General features: G+C 43.5%; 3 protein-coding genes and 2 pseudogenes across 3 annotated transcripts; 2 read left to right on the forward strand and 3 right to left on the reverse strand.

The window, feature by feature from the left end:
* Window positions 1-1,053: 1,053 nt before the first annotated feature.
* Window positions 1,054-7,654, forward strand: LOC133925649 (EH domain-containing protein 1-like; annotated as a pseudogene).
* Window positions 7,655-8,047: 393 nt separating this feature from the next.
* Window positions 8,048-9,598, forward strand: LOC133925207 (uncharacterized). Its single transcript, XM_062371091.1, has one exon. It carries the CDS (start codon window positions 8,651-8,653, stop codon window positions 9,275-9,277), a length of 627 nt encoding a protein of 208 aa, XP_062227075.1. The 5' UTR covers window positions 8,048-8,650; the 3' UTR covers window positions 9,278-9,598.
* Window positions 9,599-18,180: 8,582 nt separating this feature from the next.
* LOC133923707 (probable carboxylesterase Os04g0669500) lies at window positions 18,181-19,684 on the reverse strand (annotated as a pseudogene).
* Window positions 19,685-20,735: 1,051 nt separating this feature from the next.
* Window positions 20,736-21,418, reverse strand: LOC133925650 (probable carboxylesterase Os04g0669600). The gene is made up of 3 exons (XM_062371506.1): window positions 21,320-21,418; window positions 21,002-21,125; window positions 20,736-20,920 (listed from the first exon to the last, which is right to left on the reverse strand). Exons 1-3 carry the CDS (start codon window positions 21,416-21,418, stop codon window positions 20,736-20,738), a joined length of 408 nt encoding a protein of 135 aa, XP_062227490.1.
* A 1,103-nt stretch (window positions 21,419-22,521) lies between these two features.
* LOC133925208 (methylthioribose kinase 1-like) lies at window positions 22,522-25,496 on the reverse strand. The gene is made up of 6 exons (XM_062371092.1): window positions 25,182-25,496; window positions 24,785-25,094; window positions 24,517-24,691; window positions 24,228-24,429; window positions 23,442-23,656; window positions 22,522-22,991 (listed from the first exon to the last, which is right to left on the reverse strand). Exons 1-6 carry the CDS (start codon window positions 25,374-25,376, stop codon window positions 22,817-22,819), a joined length of 1,272 nt encoding a protein of 423 aa, XP_062227076.1. The 5' UTR covers window positions 25,377-25,496; the 3' UTR covers window positions 22,522-22,816.
* Window positions 25,497-26,072: the final 576 nt, after the last annotated feature.

Consider the following 26,072-nt stretch of genomic DNA (forward strand, 5'->3'; position numbering starts at 1 on the left):
TAGGTGTTGTGCAATGGTTGTGCTCAGAAACGTGTGGGAACTCCTCGAGTCAATCAACATCAGTATTTCAATGCCCTAAATGACTCCATATAACTTCATTGTGCGCGGGGTTTCTTTGTCAGACAAAGCAGCACAAGATAGAGAGAAGAGTTCACTGTCGCTCGAATGAACTTGCTCATCTTCCCATTGCTCTAAGTGGAATAATTCCCAGAGTTCCTGGACTGCGTGGAGTTGAACCGATGGGTTGTAGCGGTGATCACGACTCCATTTTTCTGCACATCTGTGATAGAGACCTCGAGCACGCCTGTAGGCGCGAAGAGCGATCATTTTGCCTTCCTCTTGACTACGTGATACATCGATTATTTGACATCCACAGATTCAGAGATTGCAGGCTTGGTGGCTGGGGGTGGAGGGAGTGGTAGCGCTCCATGTGGTACTGCTCGAGGGATCGCAGACCCATCGGACTTGCGGAATTCGCAATGGCGTCCTAGATCACTAACTTCTTCCTGCAATGAGGCCAAGACACAAGCAGTATCCAGATCGGGGGGTCGTTGAACCAAGACGATCGACTTAATATCATCACGCAAACCATCAATGAATCGGGTGGTGTAATATAGTGGATCTGATTTGGAATCATAGGCGGCTAATTGGTCAACGAGTTCAGTGAATTGATCGATATAATATAGTGGATCTGATCGTGGTGGACGCGATGCCCGATTGGACCGATGGCAATGTCGCCGACAGGTGGGCATGCGGCCGCCATCTCGAGACTCGCCCAGATGCCAGGGTTGGTGTAGGTGGTGTTGGGGACCGTTTGCTCTATGTGCTTGCGCAGAACGCCAACCTCCGTGCACATGCCTTCCATGGGCGCTCGATCTGCGGTTTTCACTCTTGGATCTCGCTGGTGAGGTTGTTGAGCGCCTTGGCCTTCTCCTCCAGCATGGATTCGACTCCATCAATGCGTTTCGCTACAGAGTCAAAGCGATCGCCGAGGTTTTCATCTCGGTGAGCAGAGCTACCATCTGCTTGCTGAGCAGCTTGGTTTGAGGGTCCATGGCGTTGAGCTGCTTTTGGAAGCGGGTGAAATGGGGGTGTGGTTCTGGATGTGCAAGGATAAATGCCTCTGATACCAGATTTGTTAGCAGCAGGAGATGTGGAGAAGAAGAAGAAGCAAGGTAGAGGAGGAGGAAGTGTTCTGGGTTTAGGAAGTAAGTTCACAGCATGCTTGCCTTGGTCTGTTACATCTTGGTTTCCTCAGATAGCAATCCTCCAGTATATAACCATCACACGAAAAATGGACCAGCCCAAACATCATGTTGTCACCCACTCCGGCCCGGACACATGCGTGTTCACTTGCGTCACTCGCTTGGAACGCCTGAGCGTGTGCTTTCGGCGCGCTTAGCCTCCTGGTCTTGCCATGCCTCCTCATGACACACTTTGACATATAGACGTATAGTTCATGGGAGTGCGAAGGACTCGGCGTCTGCAACACAGATCTGTAAAAGGGCGAGCTTCGATCAAAGAAAAAAAGAAACAGGGGCCGACAGAGCGGAGTGGAGTACATGGCATGGGTGGATGTTCAAGTTTATGCTTAGAAATAGAAAATGTTGTGTCCCGTGCTTACTTTTGTAATTCTGGGCTTAATTGAAAAAGATCAGGGCAACAATGAACCAAACACTGTCTACCCCTTCCATCCACTCGGTTATGAATCCAAAGGTTAAACCAAACAATGTCCAAGAAATCAGGTTTGCCTAACTAGCAGTGACGAACGCAGAGCAGCCGGACAAAATGGCTCCTCCACCTCTTTCTCCCCCTAAAAGAATGATAGGAGGCTCCGGAGAGCCTTTATGGTCCGCACGCAGGGGGCTCTAGCTGCGTGACGGCCTGCGCACGCGGGTGAAGAATTATTTTGTTTATATATTTTTTAACTAGTATGCTGCACGTGCTTTAAACGATAGGCGTGGGAGCGTACCGGACCCATATTAGAGGGTGTGTGAAGCTGCAAGAGCGCGTGTGACTTAGAGCAAAGCATGTGGGAGGCTGTGTGACCCACACGGGAGGACGCGGGAGAGGAGGAAATCGAGTATTTATCGAGTGGTATGAGGTGTATAATTTCTGTGAAATTTAAGATTAGTTTGCAGGATGTGAAAGTAGAACGCGACAAGGAAGCACTACGTATTTTTTCAGTAGACGAGATATTGATCTCACCTACTAAACGGACGAGATTTTGCGCCAGTAGGCCTACCAAAATATATCGTCCATCAGGCGAGTACTTTTCATATGCACTGTTCATCTAACCATGTCTCATGTGTACTTTTGTGTGTTTTCATATTTTTTATTTAAATCTCGATTTTATCTGAGTACATGAGTGGTCTAAATTTTTTAAATATTTTTATGAGCCAACAAGAGCTAATTAGCAATTCATTTTAATTGGTTTGATAAAAAAAACCTAAGCTAATATTTAATTAAAATTCTCTAAAGCAACCTATTTTTATAGTTTATAGAAATTTTAAATGCCTTGAATAAATTCCAAAAATCATGAAAAATTCACTAATATTCTTATCGTACGATGTACTAATTTATAAAATATTTTTAACCTTCGGTTGTTTGTGAAAAAGTGAATTACTTTGTAATACTCTATTTATTTGTATTTTTATATTCTTTTTTTAATTCAATTTGAATTCAAACATATTCGAGATACGCAATCAACTTTTTCATACATGTGTGTATTATTAAAAATATATATAAAAAAATTCAGCGGGTGAAATCCGATGGTTGGGCCGCTCAGTTCGGGCCTAATGCGTCGAATTCTTTTGGGCTAGCCTCGGCCGGCCCTTCCAGAAACTCGACCTGATGTGTGTGATGCGCGCCACTTGCCAACGCATGGCGCGGTCGATGGGCAACGCCGCGCGGGGAAGACGCTCCCCCGTGCAACTAGAATTAGCTACTAATAAAATTACCTGAAGAAAAAAAATTGGCTCATTGTTTTCTTTTCCTTCAGATTTGGAGAGCTTACAGCCCCCACAATGGAAGGTCTGGATAAAAAACCAGTATGTCTACGTTAATCTTTTAGTTTCACTTGCATCAAACTGCAGAGATAGCACACATACTTATTTATTTCTTTGTCTTTTTTTCTTCTTTGCGATCCTGGAAAAAAAAGAGCTCTGCGAGCAAGGGCAACTCTGCTATTGTCGGTACGTGTTGTTACCTCACTACCTAATGGAAGAGCAATTTAACATTGTCTGTAGATTGTTTCTGACTGGTATTCTTGCCAATTATGCAGCATGTCATCCAGCAGAATTACTTATATCAGCCAGCTGGTTTAATTCCAAGTCAGGAAAGAAGGTACATCAATAACTATATGCATATTACAAATTTGAGTTTTAATGTTCAAAGTTTTGACATTTTTTTGGAATAAGTAAATATGTTACTTTTACAGATTCCTTTAAAGTCGGTTACTTCCGTCATCGATGGGCTGAAGAAATCATACATCGAGAAGTTGAGGCCTTTGGAAAAAAACTTATCAGTTCCATGACTTCCGTTCTCCTTTGCTGGTAATTGTAACACCTTTGATTTATCTTTGGCATTGTTTTATAGCCAAGCTATATCTGTCATAAAGTATTCCGTCATGTTCTTTAGGTTTCAGAACCACAGATATCATCTCTGGCCAAAAATTTAACAGCTCCCAAATCAAATATATGCATAACTATATAATGTCTGGTAAACAAAATACTGGCAGAAAATGATACCAGATATTACCCAAACTCTCTCTTGGTATGTGCGATGTCAAAGGAGGGACTGCACAACTATGTATTTTCTCTCATGTTATTAAAACAACTAATTGCAAATGATGCTTGCGTTATCCATTTCTATCTTTGGTAAGACTATTCCGTAATTGAGTTGCTAAAATAAAAGATGGTATTTATTTTGTTCCTCCCAATTTACACTCTTGACTTAGTATTGAGGTTTCTACATCATATTTTTAAAGATATCTTATTTGTAGACTAGCAGTGATTTTGATGCAAAGCCAATGGTCATGCTGTTGGGTCAATACTCCACGGGGAAAACCACATTCATAAAGCATTTACTAAAGACAAGTTACCCAGGTGAGTAAGATGGATTGTTGTTCCTTCCCTTTCCTCCCCCCCCCCCCCCCCAAATATTTCACTGTTCATTTAACATGTCTCAAAGGAATCCATCTCGGTGAGAATGCGCTCTAGCATGGACGCCAAGTCGGCGGTCGTTGGCGCCTGAGGTTGATCCTCGGGTCCAGCCATGGAACTTGTAGCAGACGGAGGTGGGGATGGTGTCGGAAGTGGGTCGGCAACATGCAGCAGGGTAAGGTCTGTCTCTGATACCAAATTGATTTGGCGTGGCCGATCCGAGAATTCTAGGGGTGAGACAAGGACAGTGTAGGCTAGAGGGTGTGAATGGAGAGTACAGAGAATGGGTAGTGGCGACTTGCCGGCTCTCATCGTCGGGCGGTGGTACTTCCGCAGCCACTGCAAGAGACTCTGTCTTAACCAATTTAGGAGGAGTTTATTCTTGCTTCCTTCATCCTAATGACAATCTATTGCCTTTATAGATCAAGCTTCTTACGTGATAAGGAAATAGTTAACAAATCTTTAACTAAAAGGAAACCAACTAATATATTTCCTAACAAATGATATCTCCTCCTGGTTCCTTCCTTTGCTACCGATCCTAGCCACTTTGATCCGCCGACGGTTGCTGCCTACGTTGCATGTAGGTCTGACCGACAAAGGCGTCGACAACACAAGGGGGCAGAAACATAGTAGCAAAGTTGACTGAAAGGTTTTGGCTGTAGCTAAGCAATTGGTAGTTTTCTCTTGCAAAAATATTTTCAGCTCATGAGACATGAGTGTATGGAGTACTATTGTGGTCACTGGGGAAAGTCCTGAACACACCAGAAGTTATACGTGTCTACATAGGCCCATTTTATTTTAGCTTATTACTGGCTTCTGCTTCTTAGAAGCTAAAAACTAAAACAAACAGGCTGGCTTATCGTTGACTTTTGAAAAGCTAGTTTCTGATGAAATAAACTAAAAGTTGATAAGCTGCCTGATATTGACTTTTCTATTTTTTGGTGTGTTAAAAATCTAAAAATTTCTTATAAAAACCAACAACCAAAAGCCACAAGCATTTTTAAGCAAATGCCAATTTTTAGGAAAAGCCTATAAATTTTAGTTGTGTCAAATAGTGCCTTAGGGTATGGGCATCCTCGCTCGAGACCATACATATGGCAATTTATGGATCAGGTATTACTAATACTGCACCGTTGTCATTGAAAAATACTACTAAACTAATGAACTCTTGTAGTGAACATGGTCCTCTTAGCATATGTATATGATTTTGGTGATTAATGATAATATAGTCAATGTGACTAATATATTTATCAAGTATATGCTTTAATATGTCTCATAGATGCAATACATAAAGAAGCTACTGCAACTGGGATAAATATTGATTGAATTGGAGTAGCCCTAGGAAAAATGACCTCGTCGGATGGTCTAGTGTTCAATATAGTGCACACACCGGAGTATTCTTAGCTCAGAAGGAGCTTTTCAGAAACAACACATCGTATGATCCAATGTTAGAGTGGTATGAACATTAGAGTGTTTTACAGAAGAAGGGTAGTTTTCAGAAGAAGAAAGATGAACTCACCAGATAGTCCGGTGCTCTGAAAGTTATACACATCGGAGTATTTTTCAGCTCAAATGAGAAAATGAAGATCACACCAGATGGTCTGGTGTCCAGCAATATGTTCTCACCGAAGCATTTTCCAGGAAAAATATTTTGGTGCTCAAAGAGGATACACACACCGGAGCATTTCTCTAGAAGAATATGAAGATTTACACGTCGGATGGTCCGATGTTCTTAAGATCTACACACTGGATAATGAACAGTATAAAAGAAGTGGCTTGGTCGGCTCAAGTATACACACCAGATAGTCCAGTGATGGGGTTTAAGGTTACACCGAAATTCTAGTGTTCATAATGGTTGTGAGTGGGTTTTCAATGGCTAGTTTTCTACTATTGTACACACCGGATGGTTCGGTGTTTGTACCGACGTTAACACTGGATCATCTGATATTCCCTATTTTTGTAACCATTAGGGCAATGGCTAGTGTGCGGGTTTGAGACTATAAATACTCCCCACTCGACCATTTGAGTGCGCTGGAGTTTAGAGAAGCTCATAGACACTTGAAAAAATATGCAAACCACCAAAGTGCTAAAAGTGATCATCCAAGATAATTAAGCATATGATTAAATTGTGATTAGTGCTGATAGGCATAGAAAGAGTTGTTGCGAGGTGTTATTGCATAAAGAAAGGATTAAGAAGTGATCCTAACTTATACCAAGTGGTACGTCAATATTTTGAAGTCTTGGTGACTCGCCGGCACCCTGGACTTTGGTGGCTCAAGTTTGTTGACCCTTCGACTTAGTGTGGAGTGGCGACAAGACTCTTGTACGGAGACGCAGAGACTATTGCCTTGATGGCTCAAGCTCTGAAGTGAAGACAGCGACAAGTGATCACAAGAGAAGCTTGTGGTGAGGTCTTACTTTGGTGGCGTGTGACTCAACCTACTTGAGGCTTTGGTGGCTCAAGGACCGTGACCGGGTGCTGTCCGATAGCTATAGCCTACGTGACTTCTCCAATGTAAACTAGGATGGTGTTTATTCCATTGATACCATAGAATAAAAGTCACCTGTGCTAATTTGCTCTCTCTATCCTGTGCTTCTCTAATATTCCTGTATTTACTTCTTGTAATCTATCATTTACATGTTTACATTCTTAGAGTAGTTTGCTACGTTTGTCTATAAATTACAAATCTTTTTAAATGATAGAATATACACACTAAGTAAATTTAGAGCACGTTTAAATACAAATTAATATAAATTTATTTTATAAAAATTTATAGCCAATTAATTTTAAATATACTAATTCCATCCTCTTAAAACGTCACGTATGGTTTCAACTCCTCTAGCTCATTCAACAACAAGCCGATCAATGAGACAGCAGCTGGCCCACTGGGTATGGAGCTGTTTCAGAAAGAACAAGATGACTTGCTCTCCGACCTGAATGACATCCCTAAGAAGGATTATGACCGTCGGGTGAGACACATCCCCATATTCAGTAGAATATTCTCCATTTTAATCTCAGTATTGCTAAACCATATCATAATCTTTGGATCTTTGGAATCTTAGATCAATGAATTTGTGAAGCGTGCAAGGTCTGCCAAAGTTCATGCGCATATAATCAGCTACCTGAAGAATGAAATGTCTGCACTGATGGGCAAGGCCAAGGCTCAGCAGAAGCTGCTCGACACTCTCGACGAACAGTTCGCCAAGGTTACTGTACATTGCTTGTTACAAAGATGCACAGTCATCTGTACTGCCTCTGAAGCTGAACTGGCGGTTCTTTTCTTGGCGTACCATGCAGGTTCAGAAGGAACTGCGCTTGCCGGCAGGGGACTTCCCCAGCGTGGAGGAGTTCAGGGAGATCCTAAGCGCTTACAACTTCGATAAGTTGGAGAAGCTGAGGCCTAAGAACTAAGATGGTGCAAGGCGTCGATGGCATGCTGGCCTATGACATTCCAGAACTCCCGAAGAAGTTCAGGAACCCCTACGACTGAACGATGGATCCTCCGAGTCTGAGGCGTCAAGGCTGCAATGGTTGGACTTGGCGACAGTTCGGCCAGTAACGCGAGATGGCTGATCAGGGAAGGCTGCACGTTGCGATTTGAGAATGTGCACCCTTCTCTCTCTGGCCGTTCCAAACTGCGATGATCTGGGAAGGTTGAAGCCTTTTGAACGTGGGGTTGATCGGGCTTGGGCCTCCAAGATCTCACTCCTATCTACATTGGGCTCGGCCCAGCATCTCTTCTTCGTCTCCGGCATCTCTTCTTCAACCATCGTTAGTTTTCGCCGCCTGCCAAGCTCTCATTGCCATCGTCCGACGTGGCACCCAAATCGGCTCTTCACGACTACGGCCGCTGGTGAACCCTAATGCTGAACCTCGCCGCCGGAAGAGGACACTAGCTCAGAAGAGGCCTATTGCTCGAAACCGACGTCCTCTCCTTGAAAAAGAAGAGAACCACGAGGTCCACTCCGTGCATACGGTACACCACAGCCGTGCCGCTGTCTGTCCTCCTCACCTGAGAGGACGACTCCGCTTCCGTCCGTCGCCGTTGCGACCACGCAGGCCAACACCCACCCACACATTCCGCAGTTGGACCGCAGGGCGGCAAAGCGGAGAGCGTCTCAGATACACATGAGATTCCCATCCCGTCATCCCCTTCCCTTCTCTCCCAGCACAAGCATAGAGGGCCAGAGGCTAGTAGTTGTTCCCACCCAAAGCCCAACTCCACACCGCGACGCCTCCCCTTCTTTTCTCCCCGTCGCTTCTCATCCCCCTCCCTTGTTGTCAAGCCCCGACGGAGACGCTGCCATCCCGCAGCTGCTCCAAACAGCAACGTCTTAGCCGACGAGAGCCCTCGCCACCCACCCAGCATCCCAGCAAGGCCCCCTCCCGTCGCCTCCCCTTGGCTTTTCGTCGAGCAGTTGGTGGGCACCCAACCCAGCTGGGAGATTCTAAGGCGGGAGTGAGTGAGCCGGCGGCGGTGGGAGAGATGAAGAAGCTGTACCAGGGGAAGGGCCGGAGGGTGCACCCGGCGCCGGTGGATGCTGCTGTGGCGGCGGCTGTGGCGCTGCCGGCTGCCGTGCTGGCCCTGGCGTCTGCGCTGACCGCGGAAGAGCAGGAGGTGCTGGCCTACATGCTGTCCGGCGCCGCCGCGGCCCGCCGCCGCGGGCTCCACCCGCCGGAGATGGGCTGCGGGTGCTTCGGCTGCTACAAGAGCTTCTGGGCGCGCTGGGACGCGTCCCCCAACCGCTACCTCATCCACCGCATCATCGACGCCGTCGAGGAGAGCGGAGGAGGAGGTGGCCCTCCGCGCCGCCCTTCCCGCCGCCGGCGCCGCGGCCGCCGCAGCAGCGACGCCGCCGATGAGGATGCCGCGGACACCGGGGAGGCGGACGCCAGCGTGGAGCACCTCCCAGGATGCGACGGTGAGTACGAGGGCGACGGAGACGAGGAGGAGGAGGAAGAGGGGGACAGCAGCATGGACGGCGACGAGGACGACGAGTCGATGACCGGCGACAGCGACTGCAACAACGGCAGCTGCGGCAACGCCGAGAAGAGCACCGTGGGGAGGCTGGTGCGCTTCATCGGGGAGAAGGTGTGGGGCGCCTGGAACTGATCGAGCTCACCACCCTGAGCCGGTGCTCCAGCTCACTTGTTCTTGTAGATTAAGGTAAGCAAGGAGACCACCAAGAAGGTCATGTCAAGGTCAGTACCAGAAGTAGCTGTTTTGATCAAGAGCACCTCTGCTCTATGCCCTTTTCCTCTTCTTTCTTTTCGTTAATTTCTTGCACTCTGGTGAGCTTGTGAGGCTTGGAGGGGAAAATCCGCATTATCTGATTCAATTTCAGTCCTTCGCTTCATCCTCCTCTGTACCATATTTTTGCTCCTTTGGTTCAACAATGAACTTCTTGCAAGAGAACATGATCCTTTCCCTTTCTGTTTGTGTCTACTGTTTCGGCATCGACTCTTAGCAGCTGCGATTGTTGTTTTGTACTCATGATCCATGTGTGTCGATTGATTCCTCCTACCACGAGGAGGAAGATGTTTGTTTAGCTTTGCATATAGCTTGGTATGTCTGCAATTGGTGGTGGTATCAAGTTATGCTTGCCCCGTTGTCCATTTCTCCTCTACTAAGGAAAGGGAAGCATTGTGCAAAGCTCTGGTTTTTTCCAAGTTCGTTAAACTTGTTGCCTGCACTAGTGGGGTTCATCTCCCTGAATAATGGAAGGAAAAATTAGGTAGCATCTCTTGACCTAGTCAGCTTGTGCAGCTCTCTTCTCCCCGACCAACAAACTTTCTGTTTTAAAAACATGATATTCATTGCGGGGGGGGGGGGGGGGGGGGTAAAAGACCAGCCATTTTGATCAAGATGTGTTTCTTCATGGTGAAGAAGAACAGCATGTTCCATGCTGTGAGTTTCTTCTTCACAAGAGAAGTTTTTTTCAAGTCATTTTCCCCTTCCCTTTTGAACAGTAGTGTCTTTCGTTGGAGAGCCTTTTGTATCAATCGATTGTTCTATTGGACGTCGCAGCGCAAACAGAAGGGACCATTGAAGCTTTCCTCTTGCAGTGCATTGGCACTCCTGTTTTTTAGTAGTCAAGTGAAAGAACTGCCATGCTTGCAAAGTGAAAGTTAGCCGTAACCATACCAGTTTTCACTCTACTTGGCCAGGACGTGTACTCCACAAACTCGCACTATCCTTTCGCAAATTTGATACGGGATTTTGCTCTCTGAAGTCTTTTTCTCCCTCCCACTGATCAATATTTACAGAAGTGCAGAACGAGTAGCAAACTGCAATTGCATAGCACTGTAGGAGTAGTACCTAGTACTGTAGTACGTAAGCAGCTGCACCTCCATTGGCCAGAATTGAATCGATGTCACTGTAGCAGAGCTCAAGAAGAGCAAAGTCACTGCAGTTGTTAGGCTTGGAAAGCGAAACTTGATCTCTCAAGGAGTCAAGGACAAGAAGCAGGTCGCTTGATGACACACAATTTATGGGCACATCCAATGCTCTGCACTGGCCTCTGCCTTCCCTGCTCCACTCCAGCTCCAGTGCAGGGAAAGGACGACGAGTACTGCAAAGGCGATAAGGAACGCAGCGCAGCGCTTGAATTCTGCTGCTGCCTGGTGATACCTATTTCTTTTGATTTGGCGGCAGCGCTGCAAAGGCGATAAAGAACGAGGTGCCGCTCGCTTTATGACGCCTGCAATGCGACGCAAATCGATCCAGGCATCGGTACCGCTCTCCATTATTGATCGCTCGCTCATTTGCTGCAGCTCCAATTGTTGTTGTTTACTGCGAATTGATTTGGTCTCAGATCTCATTCGGTTTCGAGGATATTTGAGGTCTCCCGTCAACTCGATTACTTCCTTGAAAAAAAAACTCGATTACTATTTCGATGGGCAGTCCGTTTGCAAGAGTGTGGACCCTATGGGCCCCGGGAGTGATTCGAGCAGTCGCTCTCGCTGTGCCGTGGCCCCAGCAGGTTCATGGAGTGTACATGCATGGTGGCCTATCTCATCTAGTACCTGCCAATGCCCATGCCCATGCCCATGCCCAGTCAGCAGCAACAGCGACACTACTGAGTACAAACGCAGTGAAAAAGCCGCCGAACCGGTCGAGAGAGACAAGAAACGCATCGTAGAGTACAGAGAGACTCACTGTAAAATCTGCCATTTACTCGCAGTTAAGTACTCCTGTAGTACAAGTAGTAAAAATTCAAAATAGATAACATATCAAATTAATTTAAAAAATAAATAATATAATGTTGTATTTACAAATATAGTACGTGTATTTCATATCTCATTTATCAAAAATAAGTTTTGATATACCGTGTACCGGAAAAGGACGGGTCCAGATGTATTCGGTAACTCATGTGTTGAATATGGCACTGTACACTGTATTAGACACATAAGGTGTTAAATACGGTGCATAATGTCATATTCGGCACCTCATTCATCAAATATAGCTGAACCTCCCTTTGTCGGTGCTTTCGGCATCAGTCTCGTTAGTGTGCTGCTGCCTCGCGTGATGTTGTCCCCACGTGCTATTGCTGTCTTACGATTTCATTGCTTTTAGCTGATGCTATAAAATGAGAGCGCCATCAGTTGAGGGAGCAAACAACAACACAAGAAGAGAGCATCAAAGTAAGGAGAAGAGCAACAACACGAGAGAAGAGGAGGAGCAGCGGCGCGAGAAGACGAACAACAACGTAAGAAGAGGAGGACCGACAGGTGGAGCAACACGAGGAGCAGCAGCACGAGTTGAACACTTCGAGAGTACTCCCTTCGGTTATAGTAAGTACTTATATTACGCATTTCATTAATACTTAAATTAATAGTAGTAATTAGAGTAAGTAGATCATTTAATCTATTCAATTACATTTATTTAATTATATTAAGTTAATAAATTAGAGCACTTATATTATTTGCTTACTTTGATTACATGAATTTGATTAGTCAATGTATTTAGAATATTTACTTAGTTTAATAACATAAATTTAATTAATCAGTGTAATTAGATTATTTTCTTAGTATAATTATATGAATGTCATTAAAAATTATAATTCGCATAATTTTATCAGAGTTATTAGAGTTACATGATTAATCAGATTAATTAGTTTAATTCAACTGATTTGATTAGTTAGCTTAATCGCATAGGTTAAGTAAAGCAAAATGATTAATCGAATTATTTAAATAGGGTACTGTGAATTTATTTAATAGTTGTTAAATAATTATGACACGCAACTGTAAATATTAATTGTGATTTTTAATAGTTATTCAGTAAATATTTATTTAATCAAAAATTTATTTAATGTTTATGTAATAGTTATTTAGTAAATATTTATTATTACTTTTAATGTTTATCAAATATTTAATCACAATAGTTGTATATTAATACTTAGTTAATGTTTATGAAATATTTTAATTTAAGGTTAAACGTTAATTATTTCATTTGAATTTAATATTGATGATTTAATTAGAATGGTTAATTAATTAAATATTTAGCATCGTTAAGTAATACACTATTTAATTTATATTATTAATTTACTTATTATTTATCGATGGACGTAATTAGTTGCGTATCATATATATACCTAAGTAATTATTTTATTAAATGTGTATTTATTTAGCAGATACGGTATGACTATCCATATTTATTATGAAGAACGTCCTATTATTTTACACGAGAAGCTTGTAATAATTCAGAACTGCATACATATAGATAGTACGGTTGAGCTATCTATTGACCTAGATGGCCGGAAATCACACGTTATGAGTCTTTTGCGTGTGAACCATCAGTCCCATATTGTTATTCTAGAGGATGCACAGCTACAGCTTGTTCTAAATAGCTCGGTTATTGTCCATACATTGTCCAAGATGAGAAGGAACAACATATCAGGAGCGAGAAGGATCCTAACTACAACTAAGACTTTGAAAAAAATATCAGAGAAGGCAAGTTCTATCTCTTTGATCATATTGAGCATATGTTTTTAAATAATCTACATGATCAACTAAAAACTAAACTTATTATCGTATATACTATGTATTTATGCTTTTCAACTGTTTATACTAATTAATCCAATCAAACAATTGTCATGCTTAGGATTGAACATGTCTCCCCAAAGACGTCACTTTCAAAATACGTCTCTTCGGAGATATTGCTTGATCGTTATCAATGTTAAACTCATATCATGCGAATTCGGTGATGGTGGTTAGATCTTTGATATCATGTGGGATATGGCGGGTGGTGTGTAAAAATAGGTGAAAATTGTTTTGGCGAGGGCAGATAGAGTAGTACTCTGGTCGAGAATGCTCTTGTGGGCTTAAGTTACTTTTGTGATATTCATTGCCAAAAAATGCCTATCCTGATCACTTAAGGACCGAGTCATTTCGTCGTCATGCTTAAGCCACCTTAGTGCAACTATGTGTCATGCTTAAGTTGACTTTTCTTTGAATGGACTAGGTTGAGCATCATACTAGGAGGTAAGGGAGCAGCGAGGGGGTCAAATGACCGTCTGTCCCTCTGTTTGAATGTTTCGGGAATCGACCAACAACTTAAAAAGAAGGTTGGCATTCAGTACAAGGCCTTTGGTACTTGAAGTATCTCGTAGAAAAGCTCAGCAAGAAAGGTGATTGAAGTGTCTTAGTATGATTCACTTCTCCGCTTGCAACTATTGGAGGTTGAGCATATTAAGTGGGTACAGTGTACAACCTCTATGGGGTGTAAATCTATTTGAATAGCCATGTTCACGGTCAGAGACATGTGAAGGCAGAACATTTTTGACTAGGCTCTGGGTGCATGTGTCTTGATGAGTGAGTGTGTGAATAAAATGTCCGTATGATGAGGTTGCTAGCTCAATTCGTCAAGAGTTGTGTGATACTAGAGGTATATTAGATGTGATTCTAGGGACTACGGAGCGAGGTGTAGCCTCTCCTAGGATCGAAAAACCTCCAGATATGACTTGTTACATGGTTTTGAATTACTTCAAACTGTTTTAAAGCTATTGGTAGAGAATACAACTGAATGACTGTATAAAACTGTTTTACACTTAAAAATAAACCATAAAGCTTTATCCATGAAATACACATTATACATCTATCAACCATTTGAAGTAGTTTAGAGCTTGCTAAGTACCTTTCTCACTCACTCTTGTTATCATTCGGATGAGGAAGCCACTGCCGACTACATCAAGGATGGAGGAGTGGATGAAGAGTAGAGTTAGAAGTCGCGTCCGCATCCTTGTTGCCTGTGTATTGGGTAGTTAGTTTCTGTTGTGCTTTTGTTGGTCATTAGGCCAAGTTTGTAATATAGTGTATGGTTTATAAACCTTTTGTACTCTGAACATTAATATCTTATGTATGAAGTTTGACTATGATATCATAATTGTTATACTATGTATATTAGCTACTTGATCCAGTGACCGATACATGAGGTATATGAGATCCTGGAAAGTTAGGGTCTTACACCTACAACAATCGCTATAGCACTTAATGCCTCCTTACATGTTGTGCGTGAAGGTGATGATGATACCTTCGAGAAGAACAACCTGATCCAAGCCGTGTCCAAATTGTATGCAAAACTCTTCAGTTCTGCGTTAACCGTTCCACTCCAACATGTAACCACCGACGAACTTAATGCCATCTTACACGAGCGACGTCAAAGGTATCTCAGGGTGTGCGAACTAGCCAATCATCCTTCTGTGTTATGTTTATTTAGGAGGCAAAGAAGGATAATGATGTTGCCCGACCAATATGTATCTCACATTCAGGTTTGTCATTTTCTATTTTTGTCACCCTACTTATCTTTTTTCATTGATTTGAATTCTCCTCTTTTGTGCTAGGCATTCTCGAAAGACGCAGAACTCATCACCAAATACATCTCAAACTTTTTGGTGATGTATATGCTCTTCAGTGGGGGTGTGATGCCTAGTTTGCGTAGAAGACGATGAAGACCAGAGAATCTAAGGGGTATGTGGGCACCCTCTACTATTCAACCAGAAAATGACGAGGATGATGATTTCATATCACAAATGCCTTGATGTTCCAGCAGCAATATAGGAGAAGGTTCAATGAACATTGCAAGAGGACGTGCTCCTACCGTGATAGCTCAAGATGAAGGCGACGACAACAATTTCATACCACAATGACCCCTCCCTCCGAGACCTCCATCTCCTGAGGACACTAATGAAAATGAAAATGACGATGGATTTACTAGTACCATCTTTACAACTTCTCATCACCACCTCAGAGACGATAATCATCTAACCCTGATAGCATTGGCTAGCACAGCTGTCATTCTTTCGCTAATTTGCATCACTCCATGCTTCAGCAACAGGGATAAGGTCACGGGCCTCAGCAACAATAATTGATTCGTACATGTTCACATCTGCCAATTTATTGCCTGCGGACGATAAGAGTTTGTAAGCGGTTGTCGAACGCATCTCTGCTTGGATCATTTGGTAGATGATCTTTAAATAGTTGCATGGACCTTCTCCATCTACCACACATATGATTTTTAGGAAGAATACTACACCTCGTGAGACATGTTCATATTTATGTCCTAACTCAGACTTTAGACACGAAGTGACCATGCAACAGAGTTTTAAGCATAAAATGATAACATCTCTATCCTGAAATGACAACACAGCTCTTTCTCTCTCTGTCGGTGGATGCAACAGGATTCCCTGAGACCCACTCTAACATCGCAATAACTCTCCCTCGAACGTACATTGTCTTTGAGCAACACAAACTTAACTCGCATGCAACTCGCTAGCTGCAGGTGATAGGTATGTAAACCTCGCATGCAACCGGATTGATTGTGGAACCCTTGTATCTCACGCGACAGAGACGATAAGAGACAACACGTGGCAAAAGCGACAACGCCACAGGGCACAGCTGTATTCAACATATGAGGTACCGAATACGTCCTATGCACCGTATTCGCCATCTCATGTAACAAATACAGTGGGTTTTTGGCACCTCATGTGCTAAAAATGATGCGCAGTGTCATATTCGGCACATGAGGTGCGAAAACACCTGGACCTCCTATTTTTCGGTACATGATGTACTGAAAATCTGTATTCGGTGAATGAGACACCAAATATATATGCTATAGTAAATACAACACCATGTTATTTTTTTAAATATGGTTTGATATATTGTTTATTTTTAAATTTTTGCCTAGTACTAGCGGTATAATCCTATGTAAGAAAATACGTAGTATATTACTTTTGCGAATATACGTAGTATAGTACCTGTGGTCGTACTCAAGTAAACCTCCAACCAAACCGTCAATGTTCGAACAGAAGATTCTCCATCTTGTTGGATTAGAATACGAGAGCATTTCGCACACAAGGATGGATGATGCGCCGTCTAGGCCTTGCAGCCCTTTTAGTCTCAGTCTTGACTAACGTTGATTTGTCTAGCACGCTTCCCACTATGTGAATGTGCTAGTGTGGGCGAGTTTAAGAGAGGCGCTAAGGTTTGAAGTTTTAGGATTTACTTCTAATTTGGATTAGAAGTAAGATAGGGTGATAGTCCGATTGACGTATAGATTATGATATGGTGGTATAGAAAGGTGATGTTGTCAGTATTGTCACCACGGGTGACCAGAGAGTGGTGGATGGGGTTGGTGATAGGGACGATAAAAATGATGCGATTAGCGTGGTGTGAATGGTGAGTATGGATTTAACGGTAAGAACACCGTTAGAGACAGGAGGAGATGGATGACATGGAGAAACGACGTTTGTTAACGCAATGGCGAAGATAGTGTGTTAGGTTAAAAAAGAAGAAACAATCTAGCGCATTCGATTTTGATCTAACTGCTGAGCTGCATCGACTCATCACAGTCGCATGAGATTTAGCATCTCCCTTCGTCTAGAGATAGATTGAGAAGGTAGAGCAGTGAATGGTAAAAAAAATGGAAATAAAAAAACCGTAGACGTGGCGATGGACGACGTGGCGGCAAGCACGAGGAGCGGGAGTTGGGGTCTTTGGCTTTTGTTCGCGTCGGTATCCACGAAAGGCTGGGAGAATGCGTCGCGTTTTCTGCTGCCACTTCTCGTTTGTTTTCCGTGCTGGGGCGTTGGCGTCTCCCAAGCTTCATCATCCTTTCCCTCCGCCCCTAGAACCGAGCAGAGCTTTCTTTCCTGCCTTGAACCGCACAGAGTTTTCTAGGGCAGCGCCCAGCCCAGCGCAACGCAGGCAGTAGCACAAATATCGTCAGCTAGCTGGTGGAACCGGTGGCCTAATTTGCCCGACAGATTGTGGTCAGCAGCAGCACTACTGCTAACCTGAATCTCGAGGGACAGGCGATGGTGCTTGTGGAATCTCTAGCATCCCCGTTTAGAATGAACGAATGAATCCTGCACTGTTAACCTGATCTGCTCGACTCGTGTGAATTTCACGTGAATCTCGTAGAAATTTTATAAGAAACGGTTCGAACATGTGGTTTAGCTTTTCACAACATTTGCATCTGTTTGTAAGCCGGTGGCACCCGCATGAGAGGTTCAAACTGGACCTTGCATTCTCGCGCGTACAAGGGACGAAAAGTTCAGCATGATAAACCTATGGAAGTCGTTTTTTTCTGGAAAGTGCAGAAGGAAACACACACGAAATCAGGTCGCGACAACTCGATCAAGAACAGCCGAGTCCAAGTGTCCAGCAACCATGAGTCACTTGCTCGTGCCCCTTGAAAATGGTCAGTGCTCAGCACCAGGAAATGGTCACCTGGACTTTCGTGGTTACCGGTAAAGACAGTTTAGTTGACCAGGCGCTTTAGGCTTATAGAATCTGTGGAAAGTGAAATATCTTCTGGCCGAGAGAAACATAGCCGTATGTCACATCAGAACTTGGAAGCTGGAACCAAGAAACGAAGTACATGCAGAGCAAACTAGAGCTGCGGTCCTTGTATGTGGAATGCCAGGCATAGCAAAAGTATCTTCAGAACATCCATGTCCGGCAAAAAAAAAAAAAAAAAAAAAAACCGAATCCAAGTATCTTGCTTGCTTATGTGTTCTAGGTGATGTTAACACAGTGTATGACACTATACTCTGGAAACATACGGAAGTGGCCCAAATATGGGAGGCCATGACAGATGGTATTGAACTATTGTAGACAGAGTCAATTAGAGGTATAGCGTATTTATTTCACTTCTTTAACGCCAGGTGCAGTTGGGCATACCTAAACAAATTCCAGGACCAGTAGCTGAGTAGTCCATCATATGTCCTTCGACGCATTGATCTATATAAGAAGTCTCATATAATAAGTTCCATGGGGCCAAGTCAGAAAAAATCAAATACAACTTAAACATGACGGCATCCGCCAAGTTGCTATACTGGGGAAGTGATCACGGCCTAGACTAAAAATGTTAACTGTCCTTCTCTTGAGAGGCCCTTAGACGACTCTTGATCCATGAGACCGTGACTCAAGAGAATGCAGCTCTTCATTGAAAATCGAGTGACCAAGATCTGGATATGCCTGTAAAATGCAAATGATAACTTGATAAGTTGGATGCTCAAAGCTCACATAGACATTGATGATTCTCTGAAGCGGGAGATATAAGGACCATGTAGAAATCTACCTTAAATTCACAGCTAACATATGCAATTTGCAAAAATGGTGGACCAGCTTGACCAGCTTCAAATAATACAATTCTGTCAGCCATTCCATGCAACCAAAGAATTTGTGTCTGAAAAGATAAGAGAATGCGAGTATATTAGTCAAATGAACTAATCAAAATTTTAAGAATTCAAATTTATTTTCAAGCTTATCTTTCTATAGGCTACAACAAAGAGTTCATCTAACTTTCTTCAAAGTTGGATGAATGCAAGGTAAGTGCTTCCCTCGATGGCTCAATACTTGGTGTGATAGTTGAAGACAGACACCGTATCATTCACAGGTTTATGAATGTTATGATTTATGACGGAACATATTAAGATTCAAATTTCTGAAGACATCCTTCGAGGATATATGCTATCATCATTATTGTAAAAATGAGCATAAAACATGAGCTGTTGACATATAAAATTAGGCGTGTAATCTAATTGCCATTGTACAACGTTCAATCTTTTTTTTACGGGACAGTAGGAAAGGACCCTACTGAATATCGAACCACGACGGCATCACAGCACCATCTGCAAGAGGAAAAAAAATGCTCTTGGGATTAGCTGGTTTTAATTCGATGCAGTTGCGGTGGAGATAGAGACGAGGTGGGATGGATGCTCACGGTTGCAGGAGACGGGAGAGCGGGGGCGAAGGGGAACGCCCACTTGGTGAGGCGGAACTCCGGGGCGGAGAGGAAGGTGCGGATGGGCTCGTTGGCCGAGCCGGAGTCGCCGAGGCCGTGCAGCCACAGCACGAAGGTCCGGTTGCGGCCCACCATGTGGGAGGATGGGGCGAGCTGGGCAGGGAGGCCGGACGGCGTCGCGCGGCGGCGGAGGGAGGCGACGAGGAGGGAGGCTGCGGCGATGGCCGCGGCGAGGGTGAAGACCAGGCTACTCATGGGTCATGGGCCGACCCGGGCCGAAACGCGTTGTTTTTATTTTTTAAATAAAAAATTGCAAATACATATGCCATTAAGGGGCGTTTGGTAGAGCTCTGATTCTGTGGTGAAAGTGATTATATGGTGTAAGTAGTGTGAAAGTGATTCTATGTTAGAAGTGATTTTATTTGTAAAATCGTTTAGTATGCTAGTGGTGGAAGTGATTAATGAGATAATATTATGTTAAAATCGAGGAGAATCAGCTGGAAATCAGGTGTAAGCTAGATTTTTCAGTTCCCACTTCGCAATATAAATCGTGAATAATTTTTGCGCAGAATACGCTCCCAGGCAGAGCGTTTGACAGCGCGGGAGCTGATTTCCGCATGAAATCACTCCACAGAGCGCTACCAAACGGGGCCTAAATGGCCGACCTTCCAACGAGCGACAGGTTTAAAAATAAAGATTACATTTCAATGTTCTCAAAATTCAAACTCTATCGAATATTTTGAATTTTGAGAGCATTGAAATGATTTTTTAAAAAAATATGTCACCCCTCTAATAAGTGATTTATTATTTTTCAAAACGAATGCATATCTTTGCAAAATTTTATTAAAAAATTAAAATGTTCTTGCTGAGCTTGCTTGGTTAGGGGGCGCTGGCTGGTAGTTGGTACTGTACCAGATTTTCCCACTGTCGTCCTGGCTTTTGTAGTTCGCATAGAATTGTCACTGTTAGTTTAAGTATCAAACCAAGAGAATCCCGTTACAACTCATGAGGCATTCGATTCCTTCCTTTGGCATCTTATAAAAAATCGTTCGTGTGGCGATACAAATTGAAATTCAGAACTGATGTGACACCTAAAAATAGTAGCCATGAATCGGACTATAAACTAAGGAATATTCATCACAAGCAACTGCTGCTACTGGAGCCCTCGTCGTGGGATGACGATGAAGGCCTTGCGGTTTCAGCTACTCCAGAGGTCCCTAGACGATGCGTGATCCATTGATGAAAATACTGGAGCTCTTCATCTACCTTGAATTCGCAGGTCATGCCAAGCTCTTCTAAAAATGTACACCCAGCATGCCCCGCTTCAAATAGGAGAAGAAGATGCAGTTCTGAAATATTCAGCATAAGGATAGCTGTTGGGTATTACCTTTCTAGCTTCAGACAACACCTTTTCAGCGAATGATTTACTCAGCTGAACTGAACCGCTGAAGACGAGACAACCACCTAAAATTTTTGGGTAGAGTAGAACACTTGCTATGGCTAGGGCACCTGTGAACATAAACAAAAAAAATGTATTAGTACTATCTTTTGACCTCGAACGATGAATGCAGATTATGCTCAGAGATTTACCTCCTTGGCTCATCCCACAAACAAATATGTCCGAGGCACTCGTTCCGGCAGCTACTTCTTTGTCTAACAACTCATGCACATGCTCAACAGCTCTAAGGACTTCTTTCTCATCTCTGGCAGTTTTCTAAGAAAACATTGGATTTATGAAATGAATAATTAAATCCGCCGTGTTAGTAATAGCAAAAGAAAGCCATTAGCTGGACAGAATGTTGATAGAAAATGTGGTTCTTTGTCTGTTTTTCATTTTAAAGCATAGCCTATGAAACGACAGAGTGTAACAGCAATCCACTGTGTTCAGTATATCCAAGCTCCAGGCACTGCCGCGGAGAAGTGGTCGGCGATGAACTCGTTGGCGCGGCCGTAGTCGCCGAGGCCGTGCAGCCACACCGCGAACCTCGCGGCGCCGGGCTCCTCCATCTGAAGTTGGGAGCCGACGCCCCGTCTCGGCGAGGCCACTGTTGGACCCGGTGCGATACGAGGACGCGGCGGTCAAGGCGCGGGAAAGCGCTGCTCGCGACCCGGGTTAGATCCGCGCCGTGAGCGAAGGGTTAAAACACCCATGCCGACGGTCTGGTTCCATCTTCTGAGGCTTATGAGTCTACATCCTCTCATCCTACAGGAAGATATGGAATTGGTAGATCGGTGGCTTCTTACGCGTAAGCGATTTTTAAAGACGTAGTTTTGATTTTCTTTTTATTCTGGTATGCTGGTGTCTTTAGAAGGAGAGGAATCACCGAGTGTTCAATTAATCTGCAGTTTTGGCGGCAGATTTGAGCGGGGTGATTTTGGAGGAAGCTCGGTGTTAGATGATGGTCGGCAACAAGAGACTGCTAGACGTCCTTCAGCCACCTTAGTGCTTCTAGAGTTACGGTTAATCCTTATATGCTTGTTGTCTCGACGTTTTAATCTGTAGATCTGATTTATTTGTATCATATAAACCCCTAAAACCCCCTAATAACGTGATTCACCGCTCCAATTCACTTTAGGTGCGTTGGTGCCGTCGTTTGTACATTTCTCTCTTCTTCTTAATGAAAAAACGTGTCCAGACGTGTTTAAAAAACACCCATTCGGAAGAAGAAAAAAAACACGAGGTGAGGAGAAGAAGGCCGTCGAGAAAAGGCGAGGTGACGAGAAAAAGCGAGATCAGCAAGGGAGCTAACTACTTCACTCGGTCTACTCTTCTCCCATGTAACAACGCCATCGATCGTCTGATCGCCTCCATTGATATTTGATCGCCATGTTCTACTGAATTTCCGTGGCGCGTGTTGACCAACGACAATGAGTTGACTTTGACGAGATAACTGGAATGCAGTTTCATGTCCTCGTCGCATCTGATACCTCGCCTGTGAAAGTACTGAAGCTGTTCTACAATAGCATCAGCTAGTGACATGAAGTTCTGAGCAACAGACAGATGTATCCTCCACACTTGCCACATGAACATCAACTGGTCTTATTACCAAGATCTAGATGGTGAAAAAAAAGGGAATGCGTCTCTTCGACAGAAAACGGTCACAAGGTACTTCCCAAAAACTATCAGATCAAATTTATTGTATATATCTTTTGAGATAAACGTGGAGATATCTCGTACATTTCATTATTCAGCTCTTTGTCATGCTGGAAAATCTTACCCTATTGTACACAGCTAAAACTAAAAGCGGACCAGACACCGAGGTTTTTCATCATAATCGCAATACTGAAAGCACAAACAAACGGTGCTTTAGAACAAACAATTCATCAATACTCAAGTGTGCATAGTGCAACATGGTCACTGACGAAAATATGAATCCTAAAACGCCAAATAGATGTCTGGTCTTCTCAGTCCTGACCGAACGATTGAATATGCACAATGACTTGCTCGATGTTCTCAAATTGGCGTCTTCCCTTCAGGATCGTCTTTGCACAATTGAGGGCCCCACGCTCACACTGTGCTCTCTTGCTAGCATCCTGAATTGACTCAAGATCCTCGACATGAGCGATTCCAACTATTCTCCTACATACGGAAGATCCAGGTTTAGGAAACAATTCAAGTGGGAAGCATGCATTAGACAAAATAATATGCGTAGAATTTGTGATTGATGTTAAAATATGACTTATAGTTTTTTTGAGCAAACATTTTGTAAGTCCTATATATTTTCTTTCACTGCACAGCATTTCTGAACTGCCCGAATTCTAACCATTGTTTTACTTCTCAGCTGCACTCACCAAAGCTATCTTCAAAAACTTTTGTTTTATGATGAACCGTTGTTAAAAAGAGATGCTACATCAATGCTGAAATCCAGTCTTTTTATTAGCTGACCTTAGTATGGTTTTGAGTCATTTCTGTTTAAAAAGGTAGCTTTGATATATCATTGTAGTCCACAAGTAAATAAGAGACAGTGAATTAATTCAGAAATCTTCTCTTTCAAGAAAAATCTTATTTAGAAATTTATTTTGTAGTTACCTGATCATTTTGGCTGCACCAAATCCAAGGCTATCATGAAATAGATTTGTCATGTATTTCTTCTGAGCAAGGCTTAACAGTTCTGGGTTGTTGTATATATTGGGCAGGTATGCCTCCCCATTCCCTTCTTTGTGTTTATTCCATAGTTCAACAAACTTCTTATGGAACAAATTCCATGACTCTTCAATTGTCTTCAAGATCCATTTCTTATAAGCCTGCAAAAAATAGGAAACACTTAGTTCATGCCTGGAACATCATGAAAGTAGCTTTTGAATGTTACATATTGCACATGCATTGTGCTCTATAATAAACTGACACTTCTGCCATTGCCATTAAGTAATACTGACAGTGCCATAAAAGTTTATTCAATGGATGGCATATTTTGGAGGTGGTAAACTTTTTGTCTGTCAAGCACCCTCCTCTTTATGCTAAACATGACAGCTTGATTATCCCGTGGTATCGAAAAATCAATTATTTATTCTCATACAAGACGTAAGCATCATATTCCAAACATCTATGCTACCGAACATCTGAATAAAAAGTAGGCCGGAAGAGGTGGCTGTCATTACCTTAGTAGCGTTGAAAGTTGAAACAAGCTAAACCACACAAATAACCCAACTATGTTTGACACCAATAAAGCACCAAAGAAAATTTTGATGGATCAGGTACCCAAAAAAGGCGTTAAAAAACTGAAATGGCCTATGTGGTATGAGAACATCACATACCGATACTACTATTGGAGTTATAGAGGGTGCAAAAGTAACAAGCTAACAGATTCATACGTACTATACGATCATTTGCTTGATCAGCATGTCCATCCTGTGCAAAGTATGCCAAAATCAGGTTTCCTAGGAAGGCTCCAATGTCAAAACCCATTGGCCCGTAGAACCCAAACTCCGGATCAATGACTTGAGTCGAATCTATGGTCACCATGATAGAACCAGTGTGGAGATCTCCATGAATCAGAGCCTGAGCTCTCTCGATAAACCTGCAGTTTGAATCAAATAAGTCACATTTCCCAATGTAAAGAATCAAAACAGACATAACATTGCTTTGTATTTACTGAGCTAATTACATTGACTTCAGTTCAGCTACTTCCAACTTCAGTGCATCATCCTCTCGAACCGCCTCAGCATCTTTGTCAAGATGAGGCGAGGTCCACCGATTAAATTTGGAAACCCTGTATGGGTCCGAGAACACAACTTGCTCAGTGAGCCTACACATCTCCACATTAGCACTGTATAGAGCAACTGCAATTCACAGCGCATCCCATGCCATCAGGTTGATTTTATTTTCCCCCTTTTTACAGGCATAACCATGCAAGTGAACGTTCAGCAACTCACCTCCTCTTTTATGATCCGTGGTGGAGTTATAGATCATAGAAGTGAAGAAGAGCGTCTTGGCCATGTAATCGGACATGTGCTCGGCAAGCAGCGGATACTCGACGCCGGCGATGAGGCCCTTGCGGAGGATGATGTGCGGTGGCTCGATGTAGTGCATCCCGATGAGCGACATGGCGCGGTCGAAGTGGTAGACCTCCGGGACGTGGTCCGGGCACAGACGGCCGAGCTCCCGCAGCGCCGAGGCCTCGAAGTAGGCGCGCTCCCTCGTCATCGGCCACGAGTCCCCCACGCAGCGCACGTACGGGAGCGCCTGCGTTCCATTTTGCCCGCGCCGACGCCATCAGGTGAAGATTAGGACAACCGTTGTGGTGACGTTGAGCTGAGGTGACTGCAAGACCTGCTTGACGACGATGGCGCCGGCGTCGGAGAGCACGATGTAGACGAAGTTGAGGTTGCCGTCGCCGACCTCCTTGATGGTGATGGAGTCGAGGCTGCCGCCGAGGCGGGAGGCGAGGGCGGGCATGGCCCTGATGTAGGCAACCAGGGACTCCTCGTCGAGCGGGCGGAAGCCCCGGTCCGCCTCCGCGGACATGGCTGACTGTTGCGGACGCCGGCCGAGAGAAGGAGAGGGGGCAGGAGGAGAGTGGACAGGGGCGGGGAGATTTGAGCGGCGGGGTGAGGGAATCTGCGGACGGTTCTTTGAACCTGGACGTGTTTGGGACCCTGATTCTCGCCTGTATTCGAACAGTCCAACTGAATGTAACTTTAAACTACTATTTGACTTAGCTTTTGTACTGCTACCGGATCAAGATTATCTGTAAGCGAAAATGATTCGTAAAAACAATAAACTTGTTAGTGCATGTTTGTTTTAATTTTATATTGTAAGAATATAGTTTAATTTGTAAAATTTGTATAACCTCATTTCCATCAGATTTTGTATTGTGTGATTTTATAGTATAATTTGTCTTATAAATTATGAGAATCAGTTTTTATATTATATCTATTTATTTTTTATTTGTATTTTTTAAGACTATAATCTATAATCAAAATAGAAAACAAATAAGATTTTAGTCCAATAAATTATAGCGCAGTTGGTCAGGGCTGTCGGTGGGCACCCTATTCGTCCGTGTTTGAGCTTTACTCATTGGGGTCTTTTTTCAAATAGTTCTGGTGTCTCTTCTGTGCATGTGTCACAAGAGTTAGCGCAACATATCTATTGCTAGTCTCTCATAGTATATGCATATAGTTTGTAGATCTACTGTGTTGTAGGGATGTAAGCTGGTGTAAC

Source organism: Phragmites australis, chromosome 7 (genome assembly GCF_958298935.1).
Source record: "Phragmites australis chromosome 7, lpPhrAust1.1, whole genome shotgun sequence".
Lineage (NCBI taxonomy): Eukaryota > Viridiplantae > Streptophyta > Magnoliopsida > Poales > Poaceae > Phragmites > Phragmites australis.

Coding starts and splice junctions, on each gene's coding strand:
- LOC133925207 (XM_062371091.1), top strand. CDS start 8,651: ATGAAGAAGCTGTACCAGGGGAAGGGCCGGAGGGTGCACCCGGCGCCG.
- LOC133925650 (XM_062371506.1), bottom strand. CDS start 21,418: ATGGAGGAGCCCGGCGCCGCGAGGTTCGCGGTGTGGCTGCACGGCCTC. Junction 21,126..21,319: donor CCGACCACTTCTCCGCGGCA/GTGCCTGGAGCT, acceptor ATGTTTTCTTAG/AAAACTGCCAGAGATGAGAA. Junction 20,921..21,001: donor TTGTGGGATGAGCCAAGGAG/GTAAATCTCTGA, acceptor TTATGTTCACAG/GTGCCCTAGCCATAGCAAGT.
- LOC133925208 (XM_062371092.1), bottom strand. CDS start 25,376: ATGTCCGCGGAGGCGGACCGGGGCTTCCGCCCGCTCGACGAGGAGTCC. Junction 24,430..24,516: donor GTAGCTGAACTGAAGTCAAT/GTAATTAGCTCA, acceptor TTCAAACTGCAG/GTTTATCGAGAGAGCTCAGG. Junction 23,657..24,227: donor ATCAAGCAAATGATCGTATA/GTACGTATGAAT, acceptor TATTTTTTGCAG/GCTTATAAGAAATGGATCTT.